The sequence below is a fragment of the Gekko japonicus genome, unplaced genomic scaffold (genome assembly GCF_001447785.1).
Source record: "Gekko japonicus isolate JY-2015 unplaced genomic scaffold, Gekko_japonicus_V1.1 scaffold712, whole genome shotgun sequence".
Taxonomy (NCBI): Eukaryota; Metazoa; Chordata; class Lepidosauria; order Squamata; family Gekkonidae; genus Gekko; species Gekko japonicus.
This window is the reverse complement of record NW_015176472.1, coordinates 176427-202906: the sequence shown is the minus strand read 5'-3', so window position 1 is coordinate 202906 and position 26480 is coordinate 176427. Positions and strand designations below refer to the sequence as shown.

General features: G+C 48.5%; 1 protein-coding gene across 1 annotated transcript in view; it reads right to left on the bottom strand.

Annotated features, from left to right (window-relative positions):
- Positions 1-14445: 14445 nt before the first annotated feature.
- LOC107123813 (zinc finger protein 91-like) overlaps positions 14446-26480 on the bottom strand; it is a 103561-nt gene continuing 91526 nt past the window's right edge. The window contains exon 14 of the mRNA XM_015427155.1: positions 14446-15439. Coding sequence (XP_015282641.1) covers positions 14536-15439 — 904 coding nt within the window. The 3' untranslated portion in view covers positions 14446-14535. The remainder of the gene's footprint in view (positions 15440-26480) is intronic.

Here is a 26480-nt window from a genome sequence, read left to right as displayed (position 1 = left end):
CATAATGCCCCTGTATAAATCAATGGTGCGACCTCATTTGGAGTACTGTGTACAGTTCTGGTCACCACACCTCAAAAAGGATATTATAGCATTGGAAAAAGTGCAGAAAAGGGCAACTAGAATGATAAAAGGATTGGAACACTTTCCCTATGAAGAAAGGTTAAAATGCTTGGGGCTCTTTAGCTTGGAGAAACAATGGCTGAGGCGGGGGGTGACATGATCGAGGTTTATAAGATTATGCATGGGATAGTGCAGGTTGAGAAAGAAGTACTTTTCTCCCTTTCTCACAATATAAGAACTCATGGGCACTCAATGAAATTGCTGAGCAGTCGGGTTAGAACAGATAAAAGGAAGTCCTTCACCCAAAGAGTGATTAACACATGGAATTCACTGCCACAAGAGGTGGTGGCGGCTACAAGCGTGGACGGCTTCAAGAGGGAATTGGATAAACATATGGAGCAGAGGTCCATCAATGGCTATTAGCCACAAGGTATAGATAGGAACTCTCAGTCTGGGGCAAGTGATGTTCTGTCTTCTTGGTGCTTGGGGGGGGGTCAACAGTGGGAGGGCTTCTACTGTCCTGTTCCCACTGGTGGACCTCCTGATGGCACCTGGTATTTTTGGCCACTGTGTGACAGAGTGTTGGACTGGATGGGCCACTGGCCTCATCCAACATTGGCTTCTCTTATGTAGGCAACAAACCACAGTGGTATTAGCAGTACCTGTGACGTCATCAAGAGAGACCACAGGTTTTTTTCATATCACATTACAGTTGTTGCAGATATCTTGAAATATTGATTACACACATCACTACTTTGAAATTAGGTTAGTTATTATACCTGCCACAGGATCTTACATGATTGCAGTCTTCCTGTCTACAGGCCTCTTGTGAAATAGCTGGCCAATTATCGGGCAACTCTGCACCTAGTCGTCGTTCAGCCTCGAAACAGTGGGGTGTTCTCACACTGATGACCCAGATATCTACCTTAATTTCCAGTACTCCCTATCTTCTATTTTTGTTGATCAGTACAGGGAAGGGAGTGAGTCGCTTTTATGCTTTCTTAAAGTTCTGCAAAACTGGACAGTTCAAATGAGAATTCTTAACTCTCTATAAGGCTGCACAGCCTTTTGTAATACCGTTAGGCATGTGGACTACAAGGGTATACCAGGCAAGTTCATTCAAGTTCCAATTGTTATTTAATGTGCTATTAAAGCACATATAATAAATTTGTTCTTTTTAAATATTTTGATAACCGTGTTTCAATATAATTGGTTTCGTTTGTAGTCCTCTGTATTTTATTTTATGCATTTAAAAACATTATTCTGAGAAGAGGTTGATAGGCTTTGCCAGACTGCTAAAGGAGTCCATTGCACAAAAAGGTGAAGAACCACTGTGAGAGAGGGAAATCCCTGCCTTGGAAGGAGAAAAGTGGTTGGCAGGAAAACCAGAGAAGAAGAGTGGGAGAGAGGCCTTCAGATTTCCCAACCTCCAAGTGGGGCTTGGAGATCCCCCAGAATTAGAACTGATTCCCTGGCTACAGAAAATTGCTACTTTGCAGGGTGGACTCCATGGCATTATACCTTGTTGAAGTTCTACTCCTCCCCAAAACCCTCCATCCCTAGGCTCCACCCCCCTAATCTTCAGATATTTCCCTAGGAGGAGTTGGCAATCCGAGGTGGCTGGCCAGACATGTTGCACAAGCAAGAGAGAAGCAGCACTGTTTTTTATACCCTGGTATTCTCTATCTGAAGGAGCTGCGGTGGCTCAAGTGGTTAAGATGCTGAACTGCAGGCTGTGGAAGGTTAGTAGTTCAGCAGTTCGAGACCCGGGTGCCGCATGATGGAGTGAGCTCCCATCTCTAGTTCCAGCTCCTGCCAACCTAGCAGTTCAAAAGCAAGAAATTGCAAGTAGATCAATAGGTACCACTTCGGTGGGAAGGTAACAGCGTTCCGTGCGCCTTGGTGTCTAGTCATGCCGGCCACATGACCACGGAAACGTTTTCGGACAGCGCTGGCTCTTCGGCTTTGAAACGGAGATGAGCACCGCAACCCTAGAGTCGGATTTGACTGGCTTTCGAGCAAGGGAACCTTTACCTTTTTATTCTCTATCTGAAGGAGTCTCAGAGCAGCTTACAATCACCTTCCCTTCCTCTCCCCACAACAGACACCTTGTGAGCAGGGGTCATTCATAGAAAAAGAGGTGCAGGAGCGCATTAGAATAACTTATTAGCATAACTTATTTGCATATGCCACACCCCCTGACATCACTGGAAGTGTGTCAGAAGGCAACACCCACCGTTCAGGCTCCACTGGACTGTTTTGGATTGCTAGCTATTGGGGGGGGGGACGTGCAGATCTGTCCTCGCAGAGGAGGGAGAGCTTGTACCTGAATAAAACTTGGTCTTAAAGGTGCCACTGGACTGTTTTGGATTGCTAGCTATGGGGAGGGGGATGACGATGTGCAGATCTGCCCTCCCAGTGGAGGGAGAGCTTGTACCTGAAGGCGGGGGGGGGGGGCTTTGCAACTTACTGGCTGCTTCTTGCTCCTCGTGGCCCAACTGAGGGTTGCTGGGAGCAGGGGGCGGGGCTTGTTGCATGTCCCCACCCCCTGGGCTCCTTACTGCCGGAGCTCCGCTCTTGTGCGCTCCCGCAGGAAATGACCCCTGCTTGTGAGGAAGGTGGGGCTGAGAGAGCTCTGAGAGCACTATGACTGACCCAAGGTCACCCAACTGGCTTCAATGTGGAGGAGTGGGGAATCAAACCCGGTTCTCCAGATTAGAGTCCTGCCGCTATTAACCACTGCACCATGATGGTACTCAGGGATGGTTAAGAAAATATTTTGGGGGGTAGGGCTGCCAGATCCCCCCTGGCAACTGGTGGGGGATGGGGGAGACTTCATAGAAAGAAGGAGGCCTAGGCCACATTGCCAGGGTCACACAGGAAGTGACACCATCATTCCATTGACATCTGGGGGATGCTCTTGGATTTGGCCAAAAATTCTATGGTAAAAGTGGCTTCTACAATAGAATTTTTGCTCAAATAACAGAACGTCACACCGAAGTTGCTGGCGTGATTAAGTCACTTTCTGTGAGACACTGGCAATGAGGTCTAGGTCTTATTTCTACTGGTAAATTCCCATTCTAGCCAGCTGATTTAGCATCTGGGGGCAGGGACTGACAGTGGGGGACCCCTGCCTCCACCAGGAAGTCTGGCAACCATATTTGGGGGTGAGGTGGGTATATACCGCTTTGAGGGTCCATGGAAAGCAAAGCTGCCACTTCCCAAGCTGCTAGTCCTCAGTGAGGCCATCTGCTAGAAGGAGCTGCCCCTTGGTGAATCCACCGTGTAGGAGAGGCTGATCCTAAAATGGAAACTGTCCTCTCCTCTCACACATACACCCTTCCCATGGCACCACAAGGACTATCTTGTTGCTTTGAAGTGGGCTTTATTTATTTAGTACTTTAAAAATCCCATCTCTCCTCCAAAGAGCTCAGGGGGGCGTATCTTGGTCTGGTCTCCTGTCACCAACAAGCCTCATAATGCCTTATTCCAATCGCCTTTGAAATATAGGCCTCTAATGGTAACCGAAATAGAAGCTCATGGTGCCATTACCGGAGTTTGGACTGGGTGCTGCTGTATATCTTCTTGCAGGGGGCAGTCTCCAGAGTGTGGTGATGTGTCATTTGGGGTGGTCCAAAGAGTGTTTTGGGGTGCATCCTGGCTCCAGTGTCTGCCTGTCCTGGGGGCACCGCACTTTGGAGCAGCTGGCACAAGAAACACGCTTTGGACTAGGAAACAGCACATGTCTCCTCAAAGGGGAGTGTCTGCTGATCATGGGCATGTATGATATGCGGCAGTCCTAACCTTATTCTGGGATGCAGAGGGCAAGCAGTCAAACCAGTCCCTTATTCAAATCACCTTTGATATACAGGCTTCTTGGGGGCAACCCAAATAGAAGCCTGTGGCTCCAGAACCAGTATTTGGACAGGGGACCGCTGCCTGTCATCTTGCAGGGGATAGTCTCCAGAGCGTGGGGATTCAGAGCTTTCAAACTCTCCTCGGTGTTTTTGGATGAATTCATTAAGAAGTCGTGAAGAAGGAATGAAGAAGGACCTGGGAATAAGGAACCAACTTCTGCCTCATAGAGGGCACGTAAATCTTCTTTGAAATACAGGCCTCTGAGAGGCACTCCCAATAGAAGCTCGTGGCGCCAGAACCAGTGTTTGGACCAGACATCGCTGTATGTCTTCTTGCAGGGGACTGTCTCCAGAGCGTGCTGATGTGTTATTTGGAGTGGTCCAAAGAGTGTTTTGTGGGTGCAGCCTGGCCCCAGTGTCTGCCTGTGTGACTGCCCTGGGGACACTGCCCTTTGGAGCACCTGGCACAAGAACCGTGCTTTGCGCCAAGAAACAGCATACGTCCCCTTGAAGGGGAGACTCCGCTGAACATGGGGGTGTATGAAGTGTGGCAGTCCAAACATTATTTTGGGTGCAGAGGGTACTTCCTTATTCAAATCTTTGAAATACAGGCCTCTTGGTGGTAACCCAAAGAGTAGCTTGTGGTGCCAGAACCGGAGTTTGGACCAGGCGCCACTGTATGTCTCCTTGCAGGGGACTGTCTCCAGAGCATAGTGATGTGTCATTTGGGGTGGTCCAAAGAGCATTTTGGGGTGCAGCTTGGCCCAACTGTCTGCTTGTGTGATTGTCCTAGGGGCACCCCACTTTGGAGCAGCTGGCAGAAGAACTGTGCTTTGGACCAGGAAACAGGATATATCCTCTTGAAGGGGAGAGTCCTGTGAACGTGGGGGGGTATGATGTGTGGCGGTCCAGACCTTATTTTGGGGTTTAGAACTTTCAAACTCTCCTCAATGTTTTTGGATGAATTCATGAAGAAGTCAGGAATAAGGAATGAATAAGGAACTGGGAATAAGGAACCAACCAGCCTCATGGTGGACCAGTTGATGTCTCTGCCTCGGTAAGAGAATACACTGTTAGGCTCATAGATTAAGGAGACAGCCTCTTTTCATCTCCTACTGGGGGCAGTTACAGATGTCCCTTTGTGTTGCAGGCTTAGGTCCAGAGCCCTCTTATAAATCATTATACTGGCCCCAGTCACACGGGCCGGATATCGCAGGGGGGGGGGAGGCGTGGCTGTTTGCCCCGGAGCGAACTACCGCACGGCAGCCGGATCAAACGTCCCGCCAGATGTCCCGCCGACGTCCCGTGGTTGGGGGGAGGTGCCGATCATACCTCACTCCTGCGGTGCGGCAAAGAAGCGCCGCTGCGGGGGGTTGTGTTGTTTTTCTTAACCCAAGTGTTCGCATGCGCCGTTGGGTGCTTGTGCGCACCCTTGGAGACTTGACAAAAAAACACTTTCTGCGATGGGACATGGGCGGGCGCCGGATGCCACGAGCTAACACCGGAAACATGATCTGACGCCCGCCCTTGCCCCGCGGTTTCTGGAAACTAGTACCTCGGAGGTACTAGTTTTTTACAGCGCATCTTCGGAGTGAAGCCTCGGGTGAGCCACGGAAGCTCTACGCTTCCCAGATGTGGCGGTGAGATCGCGCCCGGAAAATCCGCCTATCTTCCGTCTCTCTAGCGTGCCTAATGCTCCGTGTGACCGGGGCCACTGTTGTTTATAATGTTTGTTCCACAGGGCAGGCCTCTTTGTCTTCAATCACATCCAAAGAGTCAAACTTGTTTGGATGCTTAGATGGGGCAATAAAGTCTTCCACCCTAGTGTGTTTATTTACAGGAGTTTTACTCTCTTCCTCAAATGGTTAGGCTCTTTTCAACCCCATAATTTGCCCAGACACTTAGCTTCTATCAGGGAAAAACAGCTCACAAATCAAAGTATTCCTCATTCTTGATCTCTTCTTAAACAGCACAGTGCCAGGTACTGTATTTACCCCCAGAGGTGTTGTTGATGTGTTACTTGGTGTTAACAGCCAACAGCTGTGCACTCCAGGATAGGAAACTAAGGTACGGGAAAAAAACCCTGAAGCTTTCCTTCTTACCTGGAGTTCTTCTGTTATTTCAGTTCTTCACTTTTCTATTGTTCTTTAACTCCACAGCTGACTTACTACATGCAGTTAAGGAGTGTGGCTTCTAATCTTCCTTGTTTTGGAAGAGATTCCCTTTTGCTACTTGCAGATAATGCTGTAGGAGTTATAAGGCTTCGGTGGTCAGGGCAATTAGGGGTGGAAAAGTCCACAAATCACTCCAAAACAATCTGAAACACTTCCCCAGGCGAAAAAGCAGTCAGTGGGATGAAAGCAAACAGTTTTTCACCACCATGAGAAGGGGGGGGAAAGGCTTAACTTAAACAAAACAAGAAGAGCTTAATATTGGATGCCTGCTCCGTTTGCCTTCTTGGAATCAGTCCCCCCATGTTCTTTTTGAGGTGAGACCCATATACAGGGCATAACAGTAGTCTAGTCTGGATGTCACCATGGCGTGGACCCAGGCAGGGAATCTCTCGTTACACCGTATGAAAGCCACGTGTGTCCACTGTCCCATGACACACACTCCACTCTAGCGTCAGTCCTCCCTCCATCCAGAGCTCTTGTATTTCTGGCAGGTAGAAGATTTAAAAGATCTTTTATGGGAGCATCAGGAGTTTGATACCACTGTTGTGAAGGCATCCATTTAGCCAAGCATTTCTTAACGCGTCTAAAGAAACAACCCTGTTTTAGCCACTAGATGCCATGTTTCCCTAAAGAATAAACAGTGCCTTTTTCTCTCTCTGACAAAAGTTGAAAAAAAGCTTCATTGGACCTGTATGAGCTGCGAGAAAACCCTTGTTACATATATTTCTCTGAACGTACCATTCAACTCTCTCACCAGTTTTAAAAACGGATTTCAAGGTGCCATTTGCCAACAGGTGTTTTTTCAAGGTTTCATTTACCCCGTGGGATTGGTGTGTAAAGGCTTCCAAGGTTTTCCAAATTCTTCATAACTATTTCCTATCCATGTTACTTGTAATACTGTTTCATTTAAAAAATCCTCTTTCTGGATACCAACATGCTAATTGCACAGATGTTGTATTTCCAACTCTCCACCTATTATTTGCACTTTGTTCCCCCTCCCCCCATGGAGCAGACGGACAAATATGCCTGGTCCGTGAACTAAAACCAGCATCACCTCCAGAAAGTGCTTTGCTCCACCAGTGTGCTTTGGACAGGGTTGTGCCCTCAAATACCAATAAAGTTTTGGGTGGAATGGTAGAAAAATTACAAGCACCAGAATCCCTATCTCTGAAAGACCATGGCCCCGGTCACACGGGCAGGAAAATGCGAGGGGGGAAGTGTGGCTGTTTGCCCCGGAGCAAAATAACGTGCAGTTGTGCGATCAGACGTCCCGTCGAAGTCCCGTGGTTAGGGGGGAGGTGCCGATCACAGGACAATCCTGCGGCGTGGCAAAGAAGCGGCCTCTCTAGCAAAATGCTCCGCGGGTTTAACCCCTTCCAGGGCTGCAGAGGAATGCAAACTGTGTCCTCCGTCCAGTCCCCTCCAGGAGGAGCTTCAGCTGGGCCACCCTCCCGCCACGCCCCCCCTGCACCTCCCCCTCTGCCGCCCAGTGCAGAGAGTTCCTCTCGAGCAGGCGGAGCCAGGAGTGGGTGGGGGGTATGGAAAAGAGGAGGGGGCTGTGTTGTTTGTTTTTAAACGAAGTGTGCGCATGCGCCGTTGGGTGCTTGTGCGCATCCCGTGGAGACTTGGGGGAAAAAACCTTTTAGCGACGGGACATGGGCGGGCACCGGATGCCACGACCTAACACTGGAAACGCGATCAGGTGCCCGCCCTTGCCCCGCAGTTTATGGAAACTAGTACCTCGGAGGTACTAGTTTTTTACCCCGCATCTTCGGCGGGAAGCCTCGGGTTCGCCACGGGAGCTCTACGCGTCCCAGATGTGGTGCTGTGATCGCGCCTGGAAAATCTGCCTATCTTCTGTCTCTGTAGCGTGGCTACTGCTCCGTGTGACCGCAGCCCATGTAGGGAATCTTTGTTGCCTGTGAAGAGAATCCTCTGGGAATGGTGCAGAGCAGAAGACGAGTTGGTTTTTATAGCCTGCTTTTCTTTACCTTGAGCGACTTACACTCGCCTTCTCTTCCTCTCCCCACAATATGGGTTCTTCTATGTTCTTATCAGCTGCAAGAGGGGACTGGATAAATATATGGAGCAAAGCTATGAGCCACAAGGTATAGTTGGAACACTGTGTCTGGGGCAGTGATGCTCTGTATTCTTGGTGCTTGGGGGGCAACAGTGGGAGGGTATGTAGCCCAGAGGTGCTGCCTTATTATTAGCACGTAGCCCCAACAGCAGGGGCACCCCACTACTGACCTGAACCAAAGTCCCCAAAAGCCAAGCACTCACAGCTTGAGCCACAGGGTCAGCCTGCAAGCACTCTGCAAAAAGGGATTTCATACTCAGGTTTCACACAAGGTTTCACTCCAAGGCCATACCCAACCTCCCCCTCCACTCTGAAGAGGTATGCATATGAAACAATGGGTTCCACCAGGTAGGTATCTGCATTTCTAAAGGCTATTCAGTTGCCACCTGGCGAGTAGTCCTATCTCCAGAACTTCACCTATCCCTTTTGTGTGACCCCATGCCTATGTGATAATCCTTTGTCTCCAAACATGTTTTTCCTACTCCATCCCTCAGGATACCGAGATAAACCAATCATACATGCAAATGTTTAGCGATCCTTTCTGATGCTAATCAGGGACTCATATCCCACCTTTTGTCTATACTTGGGAACCTTTTCAGACTGCCTTGACTGGACCATTAGAGGTCAGAAAACCCATTCAACTATCCACCCAGCACCTGGCTTAACCTCATCAAGGTCATTGTTAACCCTGACTCTGCCCCTCTGAAACCTCATTGGTTGCGTCTAGGTCTGGTTCCTCCGGATGCCACACCCTCTGGGATCCAGGATTGGCCCAGGTAATATTTTGTCTTCATCTGAGACAAGCCCCTCAAGACCTCCCATTGGTCAGCATTGTTTTCCAAAGTCTATATCTGTCCACGCACACACCCCTCTCTCTCTTTTTCTCTGGGCCCGCCTATAGCACATAACACTGGCTGCTGGTGCTATTCTCTTCAAGGACTTCTGCATATCTGGACAGGTAGTATTACCCAGTAACTGACCCCCTATATTCACTATCAATCACCTCTGCTTTCTTAGTTCTGTATTGTTTGCTCTTTATGAATGCTTAGTGTGCTTGTAATTAGGGGAAAACCTTAATAAAAACTATTTAATCTGCTCTTCAAATCTGGAGTTTTCCTACTGTGCCGGACCTTGGTATACAAGTGGTGTGCGATTCCTGTACCCCTCTGGCCTATCCTGCCGCATAGCTAACTTCCCAAAACAAGGCAGGCCATTGGTGGTAACAAGAATCTGGCATTCTGGCCCCACTGGTGGACCTCCTGAAGGCACCCAAGTTTTGACCACTGTGTGACATAGTGTGTTTGGACTGCATGGGCCATTGGCCTGCTCCAACATGGCTTCTCTTATGTTCTTAAGAGGTAGGTGAAGCTGAGAGAGTTCTGAGAGAACATGGCTTCTCCTATGTTCTTATGAGGTAGGTGAAGCTGAGAGAGTTCTGAGAGAACTGTGACTGGCCCAACATCACCCACCAGGCTTCATGTGGAGGAGGAGTGAGGAATCAAACCCAGTTCTCCAGATTAGAGTCTGCTGCTCTTAACCACTACACCACACAGTGCTTCTAGTGGATGTGGACAGGATATGGTGTGGCTGTCTCTAATGTAACTACATATAAATAGCCAAAATCCATATAGCAGGTCTGAGCCTACCAGAGAAATGAGAAGACAGGTGTCTTGAGCAAGGCAGTGAGGGAGGTCAGGGACGGACTAGGAGTAAAAATTCCAGCTATTCTCTCAGCTGCTGCCTGTGCTGCAGGGATATTTTGATGAAAAATATCAGGAGGAAATAGCGTTTGTGTATCATGTACAAAAATTACAGGAATGTCTCAAAATGTAGAATCTAAAGCAAAAAGGTGAGACAGCAAACCACTAGGAAAAGTGGAATAGATCAGGTTGACATTTGATCGTAAATCCCTTTTAGTTCTGGGAAGAGCTGAACTTGGCAGGCCTTGCCTAACCAGGCTGGAATCTGCATGCAGGAAAGCAGAGGGGAGGAACTGCACCCTTGTTAGAAGAAGGATATTTTTTTAAAAAAAAAACAACGACGAACAAGAGGAAGGGAAAAAATATTAAACGAGGTAGAAGAATAAAATAGAAACCGATTAGTTACGTGGATTTTCCAAGCATGTATAAAAACAAAATTTACATGAGTTGGCTCTACCAATGTGTCGGGCAGAGCACTGCCAGAAAAATTACTATCAGGAGGTGTAGTGGTTAACCTCGTCAGTTCAGTTGCTGTCTCCTTCTAAGGGGAAGACAAGAGGAGAGGATTTCTGCTCTGTAGGAGCATAACATTTGAAACCTGGTTTGATGTTATCAACTGATTTTCAGAACTATGATATAAAGGTGGAAGTTCCGTTATTCCACCAGATGGGACTGACTGAATCAGTACTGGCTCCCTGTATGTTGGCCTGAGAGAGGCAGGACGTACTGTTCCAGAACGTAATCTCCCACAGGGGGGTCCAGCTGGAGGAGATTTCTGTGGAGGAAACTCAGTCAGAGATTGTAATTTGAGACACGGTCATGGAATTAGGACCTGGATTGTCCTCTGTTCAACCTATGATACTTTAACTTCTACAGTAAATTAACCTCTATAGTTGAATCTTTGGGTCTATCTCCCAGGAGGCTTCAGGACTCTGCTGGTGCTGTGACCTTCTGGTACCAATAACTCTGTACATGATTCTAAAGCAAGAATCATGTACGGAGTTATCGGTAGCTTGTAGATGAGCTAGAACATCTTCTCCAATTTAGTGGGCATCTGGATCCAAGTAGTTCATGAGGAGTCTTTCACAGTGGGCCCTTTACCATATTACTAATATTTCTCTGCACAAAAGGAAGGACTTTAAAGCAGAAGAGGGTAGTTGACAGTAAGTTTTTAGAGAGGTCTTGCTTTATCACCAATATCTAATATTTCAGTAATCCATTAGATTGTGCAAGAAATGGACAGCTGTTACACCATGAAGTTCATCAGACCAGCAACTGCCATAAATTCTGCTGAAGCAAAACTGGGACCCCTGTCTGTGTGGACTGTCTGCAGTCCGTGGATACCGATATAAGGCATTAAAGCCATGACCAAAGCCATAGCTGTCAACTCCTTTTGGACAATGAACCATGTAAATTTGGACAGACTTAGACAATGACTAGACAACATTTATAGCCATGTGCTGGAGGCAGCGGCCCCATGTGATCCATGTAAGGAATCTCAAAAGGTTGAGTGTCCTTGGGAAAGGAGCCTGGGTGAGGGTTTGGCTATGTTTGAGGGATTTACCAACAAGCTTGATTTGCAGTTAGCCACATAGTGGGCAACATGTTTAGCCAGACTGGGCCACCAATATTTACTCTGGAGCACAAGGACTGTGCCTTTGCATCCCAGGTGGAGGAAACAATCCTTCATAAGCCTCTTTGATAAGAGAACGACACATAGAGCAGGGAAGTATGGTCTCGTCTCCAGCTTTGGGGAGAAAAGGGGACTATGTCTGGGGCAGTGATGCTCTGTATTCTTGATGCTTCGGGGGGCGGTGACAGTGGAAGGGCTTTTGGAGTTCTGGCCCCGATGGTGGATCTCTTGATGGCACCTAAATTTTGGCCACTGTGTGACACAGAGTGTTGGACTGGATGGGCCACTGGCCTGATCCAGCATGGCTTCTCTTGTGCTGACTCCAACCATCCTTTAAGGCACAGGTGTAAGTTTGAGGATCACACTTGGGGTTTGGCTTGCTGGTGTCTAAGCATGCCTGTAAATCATAATTCAAAAAGGTATATGACCTGTTCACCACATATACAACAGATTGTTGTCTTGCTTCCTTTGTAGCTGCATTGGCAGCAGAATTCCGAGGGGCACGAAGACCCCGAGTTTGATGTGCTTTTACGGGATAAATATAAAGTTGCTTTCTCTCGTAGAGGTCAGCTCATCATTCCCAGATCTGTTTGGCTTACATTGGCTTGCCCCTGGAATCACAGAAGTCATACTGCTTCCAAAACGTAAGATCAGAAAGAAGAACCCTATAAATATAGTGCCTATCTGTATAGATTGCTACAAGGGTGCCTGCCATTTCTAGAACTTTCGACACTTCAGCATGCTGGGCTGCAACATCTGGTGCTGGAAATTTTTCCAGTAAAACAAATTCCTCTGTGTGAGAAAGACACCCTTAATATAAGCATATCCAGCAGAATATGCATGCTTTATTCCTAAGGCTTGGGCGCTGCTGCCATCTGTATAAAGGACATGTATTTAAACTGCCATAAGGGAAAGTGTTAGCCTCCCCATTTCTGCAGGGAGACTGACTTTGGGTGTATATTGAATGGGTGTAAGCTGGGTCATAAATAAAAGTGACATCTTCAGCACTCCTTTGGCCTTCCTCCTGGATCCAGCAAGAATGCAATGCCCCATGACCTAATTTGGAGAGTGCTGAAGATGTAGGGATCGCGGTGTGAAAAAAATGTGCTGTCCTGCCACGAGATCTCTCAATTAAGCATCATTCCTAGCAGTAAGGGTCTGCTCTTCTTGAAAGATTCTGAGTTCAGAGTTTGTAAAAACAGGGGGTGCAAAGAAGAGGGGCTGCTTTTCTCCTTAGTGGTGGAGTTTGTGGGCCCTTGGAGGTGTGGGTTAACATACACTTGCAATATCGTGCCTTTCAGTTGGGGTTGTTTGGACCTCTTCAGCCCCTGAAGTTTTGGAGAGCTGCTGAAGGGGGTGGAGCTTCTGGGTAGTTGTGTTCTGGGACAAGAGTACACTTCAGGCCTGCTGAGCTTCATTTTCCGACTCATTCTATTGGGGCTGCTTCGGTTCCAAGGGTCAGAACCGATTCTCTGTCAAGCTTGGCTCCAAGCCCTCTTGCTAATGCCTAGTTCTAAAGGCTGACCCAGTGACTCAGCAGCCTTGGTTCCACCACCTTGTTTCAGCCAGAGGCATGACTTGCTATTGCCATCTCCAAGGGGAACTTAAAATCGAGCAGCAAGCATGCTTTTTTTTGGAGACCAGCCTGAGCAGTTTGCCTCTCCTCTCAGTTCCATGGTAGTCTTCAGAACCGTCAGTAATTGTTTGGAGCTCTTGTTGTTCAGTATCAATGATAAACCTGAATCTTTTTTCATCCAGGCTCAGACTGTCTTTGGATTCATTCTTATGTGACACCATTTATAGTGACAGCCAGGGTGGGATAGCAGTTAGAAGCACAAGGCTAGGATCTGGGAGACCCAGGTTCAAATGCCATTCTCCCAGGAAACTTGATTGTGACCTTGGGCCCATTGCATTCTCTCAACCTCATAAAATACCTTAAGCCACTTTGAGTTCCTGTTGGGCAACATAAGAACATAAGAGAAGCCAATGTTGGATCAGGCCAATGGCCCATCCAGCCCAACACTCTGTCACACAGTGGCCAAAAATACCAGGGGCCATCAGGAGGTCCAGCAGTGGGGCCAGGACACTAGAAGCCCTCCCACTCCCCCCCACCAAGCACCAAGAATACAGAACATCCCTTGTCCCAGACCGAGAGTTCCTAACTATACCTTGTGGCTAATAACCACTGATGGACCTCTGCTCCATATGTTTATCCAATTCCCTCTTGACTCCGTCCATGCTTGTAGCCGCCACCACCTCCTGTGGCAGTGAATTCCATGTGTTAATCACTCTTTGGGTGAAGAAGTTAGATGGGGTACAGATAAACTCAATTTACATCATTTTAAGGGGAATCTTATGTTACTACTTAAAGCAGGTGCCCCATGGAACAAAGTCTTGGACATGCTATGACAATTTCACCCACCCTCAGGATTCCCTTCATCTTTTTCTTTGCTTAACAGCCCCCTTTCTTTCTTCTCCCCACCTACCAATGAAAGGATGCCACAAATAGCAGGTAGGTGGGGGAGCGGTGTGATGCTATATTGAAGGATAATCTTTCTGAAGTTGGCATTAGAAAATTTTACCAGGTTTGGGGTCCAAATCACCCCCTCCTTTAAGGCTTTTGCTTCTAAAATCCTGTCAGTGTTTGGAACAACGTATGTCTGTGAATAGCTATTTTCTATAATAAATGCCCATAAATTAAAAGAACATTCTCAACTTACAGATACACACCTAAACAGCATACTCAAGTTTGCTAAAACAGAAACATTGACTCCAGCTTTTGATACAATAATACAGAGCAAGAGGTGTCAGTTATCAAAGAGTGTTAAATACAGGAAATACTCTTAATGTTTTAAGCATATTTGTATTTTGAGTAAAAAATAATATTGTTAATTGGGTTTGCCTGTGCCCCTTCTGAAGTTTATATCTCTGGTATCTGGCATCACATTTTATGGCACACATAGCTCAGCACGACAAAGTGACATTTATGTCAGGTCTGGCCCTCGTAAAAAATTATTTTGACACCTCTGCGCTAAACAGTTGCATGGCTTTTCCTTGTATGGAGTCTGAGATGCTTTTGAAGCTGGCCACACTGACGGAATCTCCTTCTACACTCTGAGCATTCAAAAGGCTTCTCCCCTGTGTGGGTTCTTAGGTGATTTTGAAGTGCGCCATTCTGACTGAATCTCTTCCCACACTCTGAGCATTCAAAAGGCTTCTCCCCTGTGTGGGTTCTTAGATGATTTTGACGAGCACCACTCTGACTAAATCTCTTCCCACACTCTGAGCACTCAAAAGGCTTCTCCCCTGTGTGGCTTCTTAGATGTTTTTGAAGATGGCTATTGTGACTGAATCTCTTCCCACACTCTGAGCATTCAAAAGGTTTCTCACCCGTGTGGGTTCTTTGATGCAGCTGAAAATTGCCTCTGTGACTGAATTTCTTCCCACACTCTAAGCATTCAAAAGGCTTCTCCCCTGTGTGGGTTCTTAGATGATTTTGAAGAGTGCCATTCTGATTGAATCCCTTCCCACACTCTAAGCATTCAAAAGGCTTCTCCCCTGTGTGAATTCTTTGATGCCTTTGAAGGTGGCCACTATTACTGAATCTCTTCCCACACTCTGAGCATTCAAAAAGTTTTTCCCCTGTGTGGGTACTTTGATGATTTTGAAGACTACCACTGTGACTGAATCCCTTCCCACACTCTAAGCATTCAAAAGGCTTCTCCCCTGTGTGGGTTCTTAGATGATTTTGAAGATAGCCACTCCGACTAAATCTCTTCCCACACTCTGAACACTCAAAAGGCTTCTCCCCTGTGTGGGTTCTTAGATGATTGTGAAGAATGCCACTCTGACTGAATCTCTTCCCACACTGTGAGCATTCAAAAGGCTTCTCCCCTGTGTGGGTTCTTAGATGTTTTTGAAGAGTGCTACTGTGACTGAATCTTTTCCCACACTCTGAGCATTCAAAAGGCTTCCCCCTGCTGTGGATTCTTTGGTGCACAAGGATCTGTGATCTGTATCTGAAGTACTTTCTGCACAGGTATTTACACGCATTCATTATATTGTGCTTTGGAAAATGTATATCACCTTTTCCTCCTGCAGAGAAAGCCGTTCCAGTCTCTGAGCAAATAAATAGCTTCTCTCCTGAGCAAATCCTTTTATGTCGACCAAGGTTCGATTTCTCTGAGAATCTCTTGCCACAGTCTGAGCAACTGTAAGGTTTCTTTCCTGTATGCGTTCTTTGATGTCTAAGGAGCTCTGTTCTGCAAATCACGGTCTTTCCAAACTCCAGCCATTGATGGGTCTTCTTTCCACTGTGCATTTGTAAGTGGACATTATATTGGGATTGATCTGAGAAGTCCATTCCACATGCCAAGCACTTGTATGTTTCCTTCACCCTGTGAATTACTTCTTGGAAATCCTCCCCTTGGCAAGGAGTGGGTTTATCCCTCTTCTTGACCATGCAGCTTCTTTTCTCTCCCTTAGGTCCAACTTGATTTCTGAAGTTTCCTCTCAAGTTTTCATTCTTGATTTCATCTAGCAATAGCTGATGCAATTCCTCATCCTCATTCTTCTGATCCTCTCCTGCTGGAATAAAGAGGGAGATCCTGTTAGAACACATGCAAGGAGGTCTGATCTGCACTTGAATTTCCATCCACACTCCAAATATTTCAGGGAATTCTTCCTGCTGTACACTGAAGTGTACAATAATATACACATTAAAAGAACTTTAAGCCTCATGCATGAGAGATGCTTGGTTTGGACTCTGGCCATGTCTATGGCTCCCCACCTGTGTGACTTCTTTGATGTGAATTAAGGGCTCTTTTCCAACTTAAGCTTTTTCCGCACTGCAAGCAATTATACGGTTTCTCTCCTAAGGGAATTTGAGTCTGCAAAACAACGTTCATTCTCTGACTGGAGATCTTTGCAAAGGCCACCCTTTCATTTTCCCTGGAGTGGACTCTCCAGTTAGGATGGAGGCCTTTGTTCCTTCTGTTTTTGTTTGGCCTTTCTTCTTGGACTGTGATTTCACAGAAATCCCCCACCATGGCAAGAAAAGGGCTTATCCTGCCTCTTACCTGTGTTGCTTCCCTCTTGCCTCTGTGGTCGATCTCTGAAGTGTCTTTCAGCATCTTCATTCTTGGTTTTTTCCAAAGAGAATCCCTGGAATTCCCCAGCTGTCTCCTCTACATGTGCTGCTGGAATAAAGAAAAAGTTTCAATCAGCACCTATGAAAGAAGCCAAGCCACTTGTCAGGCACTGCTCATGAATGGGTGTGCATTTCTACTATCAGATCTTCTTTCCTCCCAAACTGAGCTGCTGGTCACACTTTATCCCTGCCAGGCCCTCCCACAGAGCTGTTTTTATATTCTGCCTATCCCTCCTCTCCCCAAACTCCCCAAACTCCCGTATGTACTTTTTAAATAACTGGCAAGGAAGGATTCCCCCGCTATTCCCATTTGACTTGCCATGCAGCTTTTGATTCTCTGCACTTGACAATTAAATACAAGAAATTATCAAGATATCCAGTCCTGCAACTGCACTGAGAGTTTCCTTCCAGTTGTGAACAGAGCCAGGAGGAGCTGGTTTTCAGCCTCCCCAAAATACATGTTTTCCGGGGGGGGGGGAGCCAGGAGTTCATCAAGTGAACCCCACAGTTCGAAAGGGACCCCCATGGTTGTTGGAAAAGGTGCCAGTTCTTAGAGGGGCAGGTAATGACTGATGAGAAAACCCTGCAGTGTAGGGCCACCTTTCTCAAGTTCAGAGCCATTTCCTTGCTATTTCTGAGCCATTCTCTCCATCTTAGCCAGGCTGTCTATTGTCAAATGTGCAACCATTTCTGAATCATCCAGGCATTTCTGCCTTTCCTAGAAGCACAGAGGCAAGCCTGTCTCTCTAGAAAGAAGTGTATCTTATTTTCAGGAAGAAGTGTATCTTATTTTCAGAAGACTGGTTATTGGGCCTCAAGGTCATTAACTTTTTCCAGTAGAGTAAGGCCCTCTAGAAGCCCGTCCCGGAGGAACACGCAGTGCCAAAAAGTCCAGATAAGACCCCAGAAGAGTCTGTCCTGCTCCATCCTCTCAAAACACCTGAAACACGCAGGGAACACACAGATATACACGTGTCCAGCATGACCAGGGTGATGTAATGTAACTGTGGAGAAGTCAGTCTTGCAGACCCTTAGAGCAGCAGAGGGTTGTTGTCATTCTCAGCCCTCTTCCCTGGAGACAGAGGGAGATGGTGCCAGTCGGCCTTGAAGAAACCTGGGCATCAAGATGTGCTGATTGGACAGGTATACCTGGCTTTTCAGTGTCTGTCTGTGTTTTTCTGTGGCAGATGCTTTCCTGCCACAAGGGGCTGGAAGGGACTTAACCTTTGGGAACAAGTTGGTCGCTTGTCTCTTGGGGAGATGGAAGGTGGCTACAGTGCTTTCTCTATCCTGTTGTGGCTCAAACAAACTGCGCGCCAACTGACAACCTGACTCTCTGTTTAGTGAGCCGACAGTTTCAGTGGGAATCTCTTCAACAGGGCGCGATCCCACCCTCTTGGGGTGAAGACTGATTCCCCAAGGTAGAACAGCGCCAAAGAAAGCACTCAAGCCCATCTCCACCCAATAGTATGGCCTGAAGGCATCAAGGGGACCGCTGTAGGAATGGTTTGATGTGCCTTTGGCCTCTTCCAGCAGGGCTGTTCTTAGGTAACACCCCCTCCCCTTTTCCTGGAACAGCCGGAATTTAAGGATAGTGCAGCCGCTCAAGAGCCACAGCTGAGCTTAGCCCCAGCAGGCGCTTCCAAGCCTCCCGATCCCAGGCCCCAGAAGGCCTCCCTCCCTCCTTATACGGTGGACTTGATATAATTTCACTAAAACAAGAGTCGCTTAGAAGTGAAGAGGAAAGGTCCCATGGCTATTCCTCGCCCGTTCCCTTGACATAACCATGAAGGATACCCACTTGCAGCCGGTTCATTTGGGAAGGAAATGGACTCTTGAGATCTTCCTGAGAAATTCTCCAGCCATTTGTTGGACACAAGGCCTTTGTCTGTCTCCACCATAGCCTCTGTTACATTCCTGGCTTATTTGGCAGAGACAGAGAGAAAGTGATCATTCTTATATGGGGAAGCAAAGAAATCCAAGGAAGAGGGAAACATGGTCAGGATCAAAGCCTAACCATTGTAGGGCTGATGGATCCTCTGCAGATCAGGAGTCAGAGCGGATGGCCATAGTCTCATCTCGGGGACGCACATGTTGTAAAAGTTGGCAACTGAGAAACTGGGATCGGACCATTTCCAGAGTCTTTCTGAAGGCTTCTCATCCCCGCCTTGGCCTCAGGCCAGGACAGCCCTCTCTGGCTTGGGTGACGCCCACAACACCGACCATGAACCGTTTCCACCCCCACCTCCTTTAGGCCCCCAGCAGGAAGGGGCGGTAACTGGGACATCCTCCCAACCAGGGGTCATTTCCTGCGGGAGCACACAGGAGCGGAGCTCTGGCAGTAAGAAGTCCAGGGGGCGGGCACATGCAACAAGCCCCGCCCCCTGGTCCGCCTTCAGGTACAAGCTCTCCCTCTTCTGTGAGAGCAGATCTGCGCATTCCCCCCCCCCAATAGCTAGCAATCCAGAACAGTCCAGTGGAGCCTGAGCGGTGGGTGTTGCCTTCTGACACACTTCCGGTGCTGTCAGTGGTGGTGGTGGCATATGCAAATAAGTTATGCCAATAAATTATGCTAATGAGCCCCTGCACCTCTTTTTCTACGAAATGACCCCTGCTCCCAACCATAAGTTGCTTTTCAATGTTTTGATTCATGCCTCATCACAATGGCAGCAATTCGCACCTTCGGCACCTATGAAAGATCCTTACCCAGAGAGGCCACGCTCCCATAGTTCTCCAGCATGACTTCCCGGTAGAGAGCTCTTTGGCCGGGAGTCGGCCTCGGTGAAATACACGGCCACCTCCTCAAAGGAAAAGGGAGGCTGGAAGGAAAAGCGGATTCCCTCGTCAGAGATCAGTCCGGGCAGAGACTACGCTCTCCACGGGGGCATTCGGGGAGGGTGCAGGATGAAGAGTTGGGCATATGTAAGAAGAATGGGGTTCAGAGCCTGTCTCTCCTCGGTCAGCAGGACCAAAAGCCTCCTTGAGAAAGGAGGGGGGACGGACTATTCCCCCGTCTTCCCCCCTACCTGGACCAGAGGTGGAGCAGCTGTTTTCACTCCTCTGCAAATACGATGGCTCGACGACACCTTTTCACTGCCTGCAAGGGAGACAAAATTGGAAGGATGAATGTTAACCTCAAGTTCCTATTTTGTTTGCTTCTTTGAATTCTGCTTCATGTATCCTTGTTCCCAGGTTTGTGAAACCTTGTCTTCTTTACGCTCAAGAAAATTTGTAATGACTTTTAGTAAAGTGTGGGACTGGTAGAAGAAGAAGAGAAGAGATTGGATTTATAAATCGCCCTTCATGACCCAAAGGAGTCTCAGAGTGGCTTACAATCTCCTTGCCCTTCCCCTCCCCACAACAGACACCCTGTGAGGTAGGTGGGGCTGAGGAAGCTATGACTGAGAACTCCTCTTGAGAGAACAGCTCTGAAAGAACTTGTGACTGACCCAGGGTCACACCAGCAACTGCATGCAGAGTGGGGAATCAAACCCGGTTCTCCCAGGTAAGAGTCCGCACTCCTAACCACTCCCAGATTACAGTTTGCATTCCCACTACACTACACCAACCAGGTGGAAGAGAAGCACTATATACCCATAAGCCTTGGGGGAGGGTATACATCCTGACAACAGGTTTCAGACTTCTGTGAGACTTGAAATTGCTCCGTGAACCCTGGGGCTCCAAAGGTTGCAATATCCCAGCTGGATCAGCCCAAAAGCCCGGGCATGCCATTCTCCCACCTGTTGGGCCTTCCCACCTGTCATGGACTCCGGACTGGCAGGAGAAAAAGGGGGGACAGGAAATCATGTCTCATGGCATGTCGCCATCACATACAGATGAGATTTTAGCACACCAGCCAAGGCTCTGGAAACTCTAGGTACTACCAATGAGTTTCTGGGGTGTCTGCTGATGCGCTGGTTTCCCATCCAAGTATTTGGCTGGATGAGAAATCAACATAACAGCACACCCACCCCATGTGCCACCCTCAAACATCATGGGGGGGGCACGGGATGGTCTGGCATCCCTAGTCCACTCTCCTCTTTCTGACTGCGGTGCACCAGGTGCCCCTTGAAAGCCTTTAAGCAGGGGCACAGAACCCAAATTATTGCCCCTAGCAATGGGGTTTCAGAGATATGCTGCCCTAGAACATGGTGTGTGTGTGTGTTTAGTCTAAAGTACTGTCAAGGCACAGCCGCCTTTTGATGACCCCACAGTTATACAAGGCAAGAGACCTCCAGAGGTGGTATGCCACTGCCTGCCTCTGGCCCCGGTGCCACGGGGGGGGAAGGCGGGGGGGGGGGGGGGGAGGCATGGCAAATTGCCCCGGAGCAGTTTGATCTGCGATTATACGATCAGACGCGCCGGCGGCACACCACGGGTCCTTCCCTCGGTGTCGGCGGGGAAAGGAGGGTCCAGAGGGGAAAGCCGCGTACCAGCGCGATCACACTGCAGGCATCTGGAGGAAGCCCGTGGCAAACCGTTTGCCAGTACTTTGGAGGTACTACTTCTTTATCGTGCGTTTTTGGCAGTAAGCCACAGGTTGGCCACAGGTGTGCTCCACTTCCCATATGTTGGGGTGTGATCGCGCACGGATAATCCGCCCACCACCCGTGGCTCTCCCACGGCAAATTCGCCGTGTGAATGGGGCCCCTGTATAGCAACTCTGGACTTCTTTGTCTCCCGTGCAAGAACTTTTCTCCTGTCTTGAACCTTCTGCCCTGAACCTTCTGCCCAACAATGTGACTCGGTACCCCAATCCCATCTGGGTGAGAGCCACCCTTACCACTTAACAGAGCATCTTGGGCAAGCTCCTGAGCCTGTGCCCTCTGACTTTCCTCTGACGGAGCTCCTTCTTCCTTAGAGAACTTTGCTTCCACCTTCATGGATTGTCCCCACATCTGAAACAACAGCAACGGACACAAGTAAGAGAAGGAATGGAACAGACTAAAGAGATGGATCCTGACCCACTCCCAGACTCCTCATTAGGGAATTAGATAACCATATGGAGCAGAGGTCCATCAGTGGCTATTAGCCACAAGGTATAGATAGGGACTCTGGGGCAAGAGATGCTCTGTCTTCTTGGTGCTTGGGGGGGGGGTCAATAGTGGGAGGGCTTCTAGTGTCCTGGCCCCACTGATGGACCTCCTGATGGCACCTGGTATTTTTGGACTGGATGGGCCATTGACCTGATCCAACATTGGCATCTCTTATGTTCTTATCCCTGCATCCACCCTCAGACCTGCTTCAACCACTGGGGCAAGAATCAGGGTTGAATTTTCTTCCCAGCCTAGTGAGACACCAAGAGGTAGAAATATCAAAGGAAAGATAGGAACAATACATTGAAAAAATTATACAAAAGAGATGAAAGGGTAACAGATTCCTTTCAAGAAGAATCTTTTGAAGAAGAACTGACAGTTTCAGAAAGTGAAATGAAAGATGCATTGAGAGAAATGGGGAGAAACAAATCACCAGGAGTGAATGGGATATCAATTGAACTATTTTAGCGTTTCTACAGATATTGTGGATGCCAAAAAGACAAATCAGCGGATTCTAGATAAAGTCAAACCCCAACTCACTCTAGAAGCTAAAATGACTAAATGGGGCTATTGTACTTTGGTGACATTATGAGTGAGTCACTGGAAAAGGCAATAATGCTAGGAAAAGTTGAAGGTGGCAGGAAAAGAAGACGACCAAATATGGGATGGATTGATTCAATCAATCAAGGAAGCCAGGGCCCTCAGGCTGCAAGACCCAAGCAAGGCTTTTAACAATAGGATGTTTTGGAGGACATTAATTCATAGGATCGCCATAAGTTGGAAGCCACCTGATGGCAGTTTAACATGTGCACACACCGAAATATCTGGCAGGAAGCCTTAGGATAAGGTCACTGATTGAAGTGAGTGAAGGAAACTCCCTCACCTGCTCTGCCTGCTGCCTCTTCTCCTCTGCCTGACTCAGGAGGAAGCCTTCTGCCAGGGCCACCGCCTGGGAACTGGTCTCCGGCCCGCATCCTCTGACCCAGTGTTGCATTTCCTGGGGCAGGACGGCCAGGAACTGCTCCAGGATCACCAGGTCCAGGATCTGCTTCTTGGTGTTCCTCTCTGGCTCCAGCCAGTGGCTGCAGAGTCCATGGAGCTGGCTGCAAACCTCTCGGGGCCCATCAGCCTCGTAGTAACGGAACAGCCGGAAGCATCGGCTGCGTACATCTGCAGTCATTGTGTCCTGAGCCAAGATCTCTGGCACATCTCTTTCCCAGAATTCAGCACCACTCCCTGCTTGGTTGGGATGGGGGCTTTTGGTTGCTGTCTTGCCAGTTCCAGGTTCTCCTGGGTCCTCTTCTTCCATCTCCTTCCCCTTTCTCTTGGGTCACCCCTGATTGCGGAAAGACACTCTTATTCACTTGCCTATAAAGAAGGAGAGGGAGAAATATCAAAAAGGGCAGAAAGAAACCAAGAGAGAATGGAGTTATATCTCTGATCCCGGTCAAGGGAGTGTCCATGTTGTAATTTGAGGATCAGATCAGTATCACTGTGTTATATTAAATATCAAGCTTTTAAAGATATGCTTGTTTGGTCCTACAGGAAAGAAAAACATCTCTATTTGGCTCTTTAAAAATCTGCTATGGATGTTATGACCTTGGCCTCCAATTTCTAAGGGCCAGTCCATCTATTGGGTACATGTCAAGGTGAACTGGAGTCCAGGACAAAGTGGCTGGTAAGGGCTTAACCATTGCAGACAGCTGCTCAATAGGCCGGAAGGGTTGGGAAATAGCCCTGCTTGAGCAGCCAGCAGAGGGGAAGGGGCAGAGGGGCCCCCAGCCTCTCCAGGTCGGGGCAGAGGGGCTGCTGGGTGAGCAGGAGAGGGAGGAGGCAGTGGTGCTGTAGAGGCCCTCATCCGCTTCCTGGCTGTTGTGGTTAAGTGGCTAAGAGCGAACTAATTGAAACTGAACCCTAGAAAGACAGAAGTAGTCCTGGATGGGAAAGCAGAAGTCTTGAAGGACGTTATGTTCCTTGCTTTCCATGGGGTTCAGCTAACCTTCGCCAACTCAGTTAAGAGCCTTGAGGTTATACTGGACCCAACATTATAGCTGAAGAAGAAAGTTAATGCAATTGCAAAAAAGGCTTTCTCCCAACTCAGCCTCGGTGGAAGAATAGCCCCTTCACAGCTAATCTGGCCACCAGGATCCATGTCACGGTGACATCGAGACTAGACTACTGTAATGTACTGTACGTTGGTCTCCCCACAAAAGCAGTTCAGAAACTGCAGCTGGTGTGGAATGTCATGTCTCAACTCTTACCAGGAGCTAGATGGAGCAGGCATATAACTGCCTGGCCTGGGCCTTCTCCGTTCTGGCCCCTGCGAATGGTGTGCCTGAGGAGGTCAGAAGGCACCCACTCTCCTGGCTTTCTGCAAACTAAGCAAAACTTAATTATTCAAGAAGGCCTTTTCTAAGCAAGCAACAGGGTACCACTGTAGAAACGGCTTCGCAAAGTGACTTGGATAAATCACTAGGGCATGTGGTCTAAATTACCATGTTTCCTTTGCTGTAAGCTGGATGCTGCTGGGTCATGTTAACATTTATGCTTTCCTTCAATACTTTTTTTTTAAATTTATGGTCGGTTCCACAACCCAAATTTTATTCCATAATTTATTTAATGTTCTCGGCTGTACTGAGTCCCACTAAATGTCTGACTTTAATTTTAATGTAAATAAATACAATAACGTAAACCACTTCGGTGGGAAGGTAACAGCGTTCCGTGCGCCTTGGTGTTTAGTCATGCTGGCCACATGACCACGGAAACGTCTTCGGACAGCGCTGGCTCTTCGGCTTGGAAACAGAGATGAGCACTGCAACCCTAGAGTCCGATTCGACTGGCTTTCGAGCAAGGGAAACCTTTACCTAAACAACAACCACCACCACCACCCCCGGAAATTGCAGATGGGGGAGCACCGGCCCAAAGGCCTGGTATTTGGGCAGCCACTCGGCACGAAGGAGTCCTCCCCTGTGACCCCTCCCGGGCCTCCCTCCGACCTCAGTGGCGGAGAATTTATTTCTCTTTACAAAATTCAGATCCCGCCTTTCAGCCCCTCCAAGGGGACGCCACGGGGGCGGCTAACGTTTGAAAACAGACACCAGGAAAATCACACTTTACAGCTACTTAACCCTTCCCCAAGCCACACGATAGCGGGATGTCTGCCGTCCGAGACTGAAATGACTTACTCGAGAGGAAACCTTCCCAGGGTCCGGCTTTCCTCCACCGTTGCATCTCCCAAGCCCTCCCAGTTCTCCTTCCCCATTCAGAAACAAATCCTTCCGCTTCCGCCGCCCCCGAGGCCTCTCTAGCAAACAGCTCGGCTGCTTTAACCCTTTTAGAACTGCAGACCCAGGAAAGAGGCTTCCTGCCCGTCCCATAGAGAGCAGCAGCAGAGTCCGTCCCAGTTATGCCGAGGAAGGCTGAAGAAGGGGACTCCTCTGTGAGGTCTAGCCGCTTAAGACCTGGGGCGGTTAAGTAAATCGCACGTCCCAGTGGTACGAAAGGGGCAGCGGCACATGTCCAAACCAAGCCTGGTGGAACTTTTAAGCTTCCTCCTGCCACCAACAGCACTCCCCGGTGCCCGTTTACGGGATGTACTAAAAGGAAGGACAGGATTGCCCATTGGAAACAATGAGAGACGCTGGAAGACCCATTGGAAATCATGGGAGCCGGGCAATCCTGTCCTTCCTTTTAGTACATCTCCCTGTTGACTCAGGGGCGCCAGAAGGTAACCTCGCCTAGTGCGCAAAAAAAACCTGGAGAGCCGGCCCTGCTTGAGCATGACCTTGCTAGCGTGTGAAATGAGTGCGATTATGTGATAGTTTTGAACTATCTTTGCCATTGCCCTTCTTTGGGATTGGAATGTAAACTGACCTGTCCCGATCCTGTGGCCACTGTTGCGTTTTCCCAAATTTGCTGGCAAACTGAGTACAGGCAGCAGTGTTCCCTCTAAGCTGAGTTAGTGGGAGCTGCCTCACAGTTTTTTAGCCTCCAGCTCACAGATTTCTGTCTTAGCTCAGGAAGGGATGGCCCCAGAGTGGCCCCAGAGCAAACTAATTTACACAGCAGCCAAACCACTTGATCTAAGCTGAGTTAGTGTGAGCTAGCTCACAGTTTTTTAGCCTCCAGCTCACAGATTTCTGTCTTAGCTCAGGAAGGAGGGCCCCAGAGCAAACTAATTGACACAGCAGCCAAACCACTCGCTCACAACTTTAATGCCAGTAGCTCACAAAGCAGAATTTTTGCTCACAAGACTCCACAGCTTAGAGGGAACATTGATAGGGACAACAAATAAACACCTCGATTTCCTTTCCTGGACTCAACCGCCCCGGGTTTCTGGGACGGCTGAAGGGAGTTACTCCAGAGCAGCCCCGTTGAGCTGCATTGGCCACCTTGCAACTCTACTTGTACTCTAATGTTTTCCAATGGAGCCCATGCAAGTCAATTGGCATTCCAGGCTCCCATGATTTCCAATGGGTCTTCCAGCGTCTCTCATTGTTTCCAATGGGCAATCCTGTCCTTCCGGCTTTTAGTACATCCCGCTGAACAGTCCAGTCCAGCCGGGACTTTATTGTGGGAAGGTTTTCTCCTTCGTCTGCAGCACCGAAAGGGTTAAAGCAGCCGAGCTGTTGGCCAGAGAGGCTGAGTGGGGGTGCGGGCGGAGAGGGAAAGCGAAGGAGGAGGGCAAAAGCCCGAGAGAGCCTGGCAGCCGGAGCCCGGGGAGGTTGACTCTCAAGTAGGTTGTTTCCTTCTGGGAAGAAGGAAATGCTGGTATTCTGTGTTTGGGGGAGG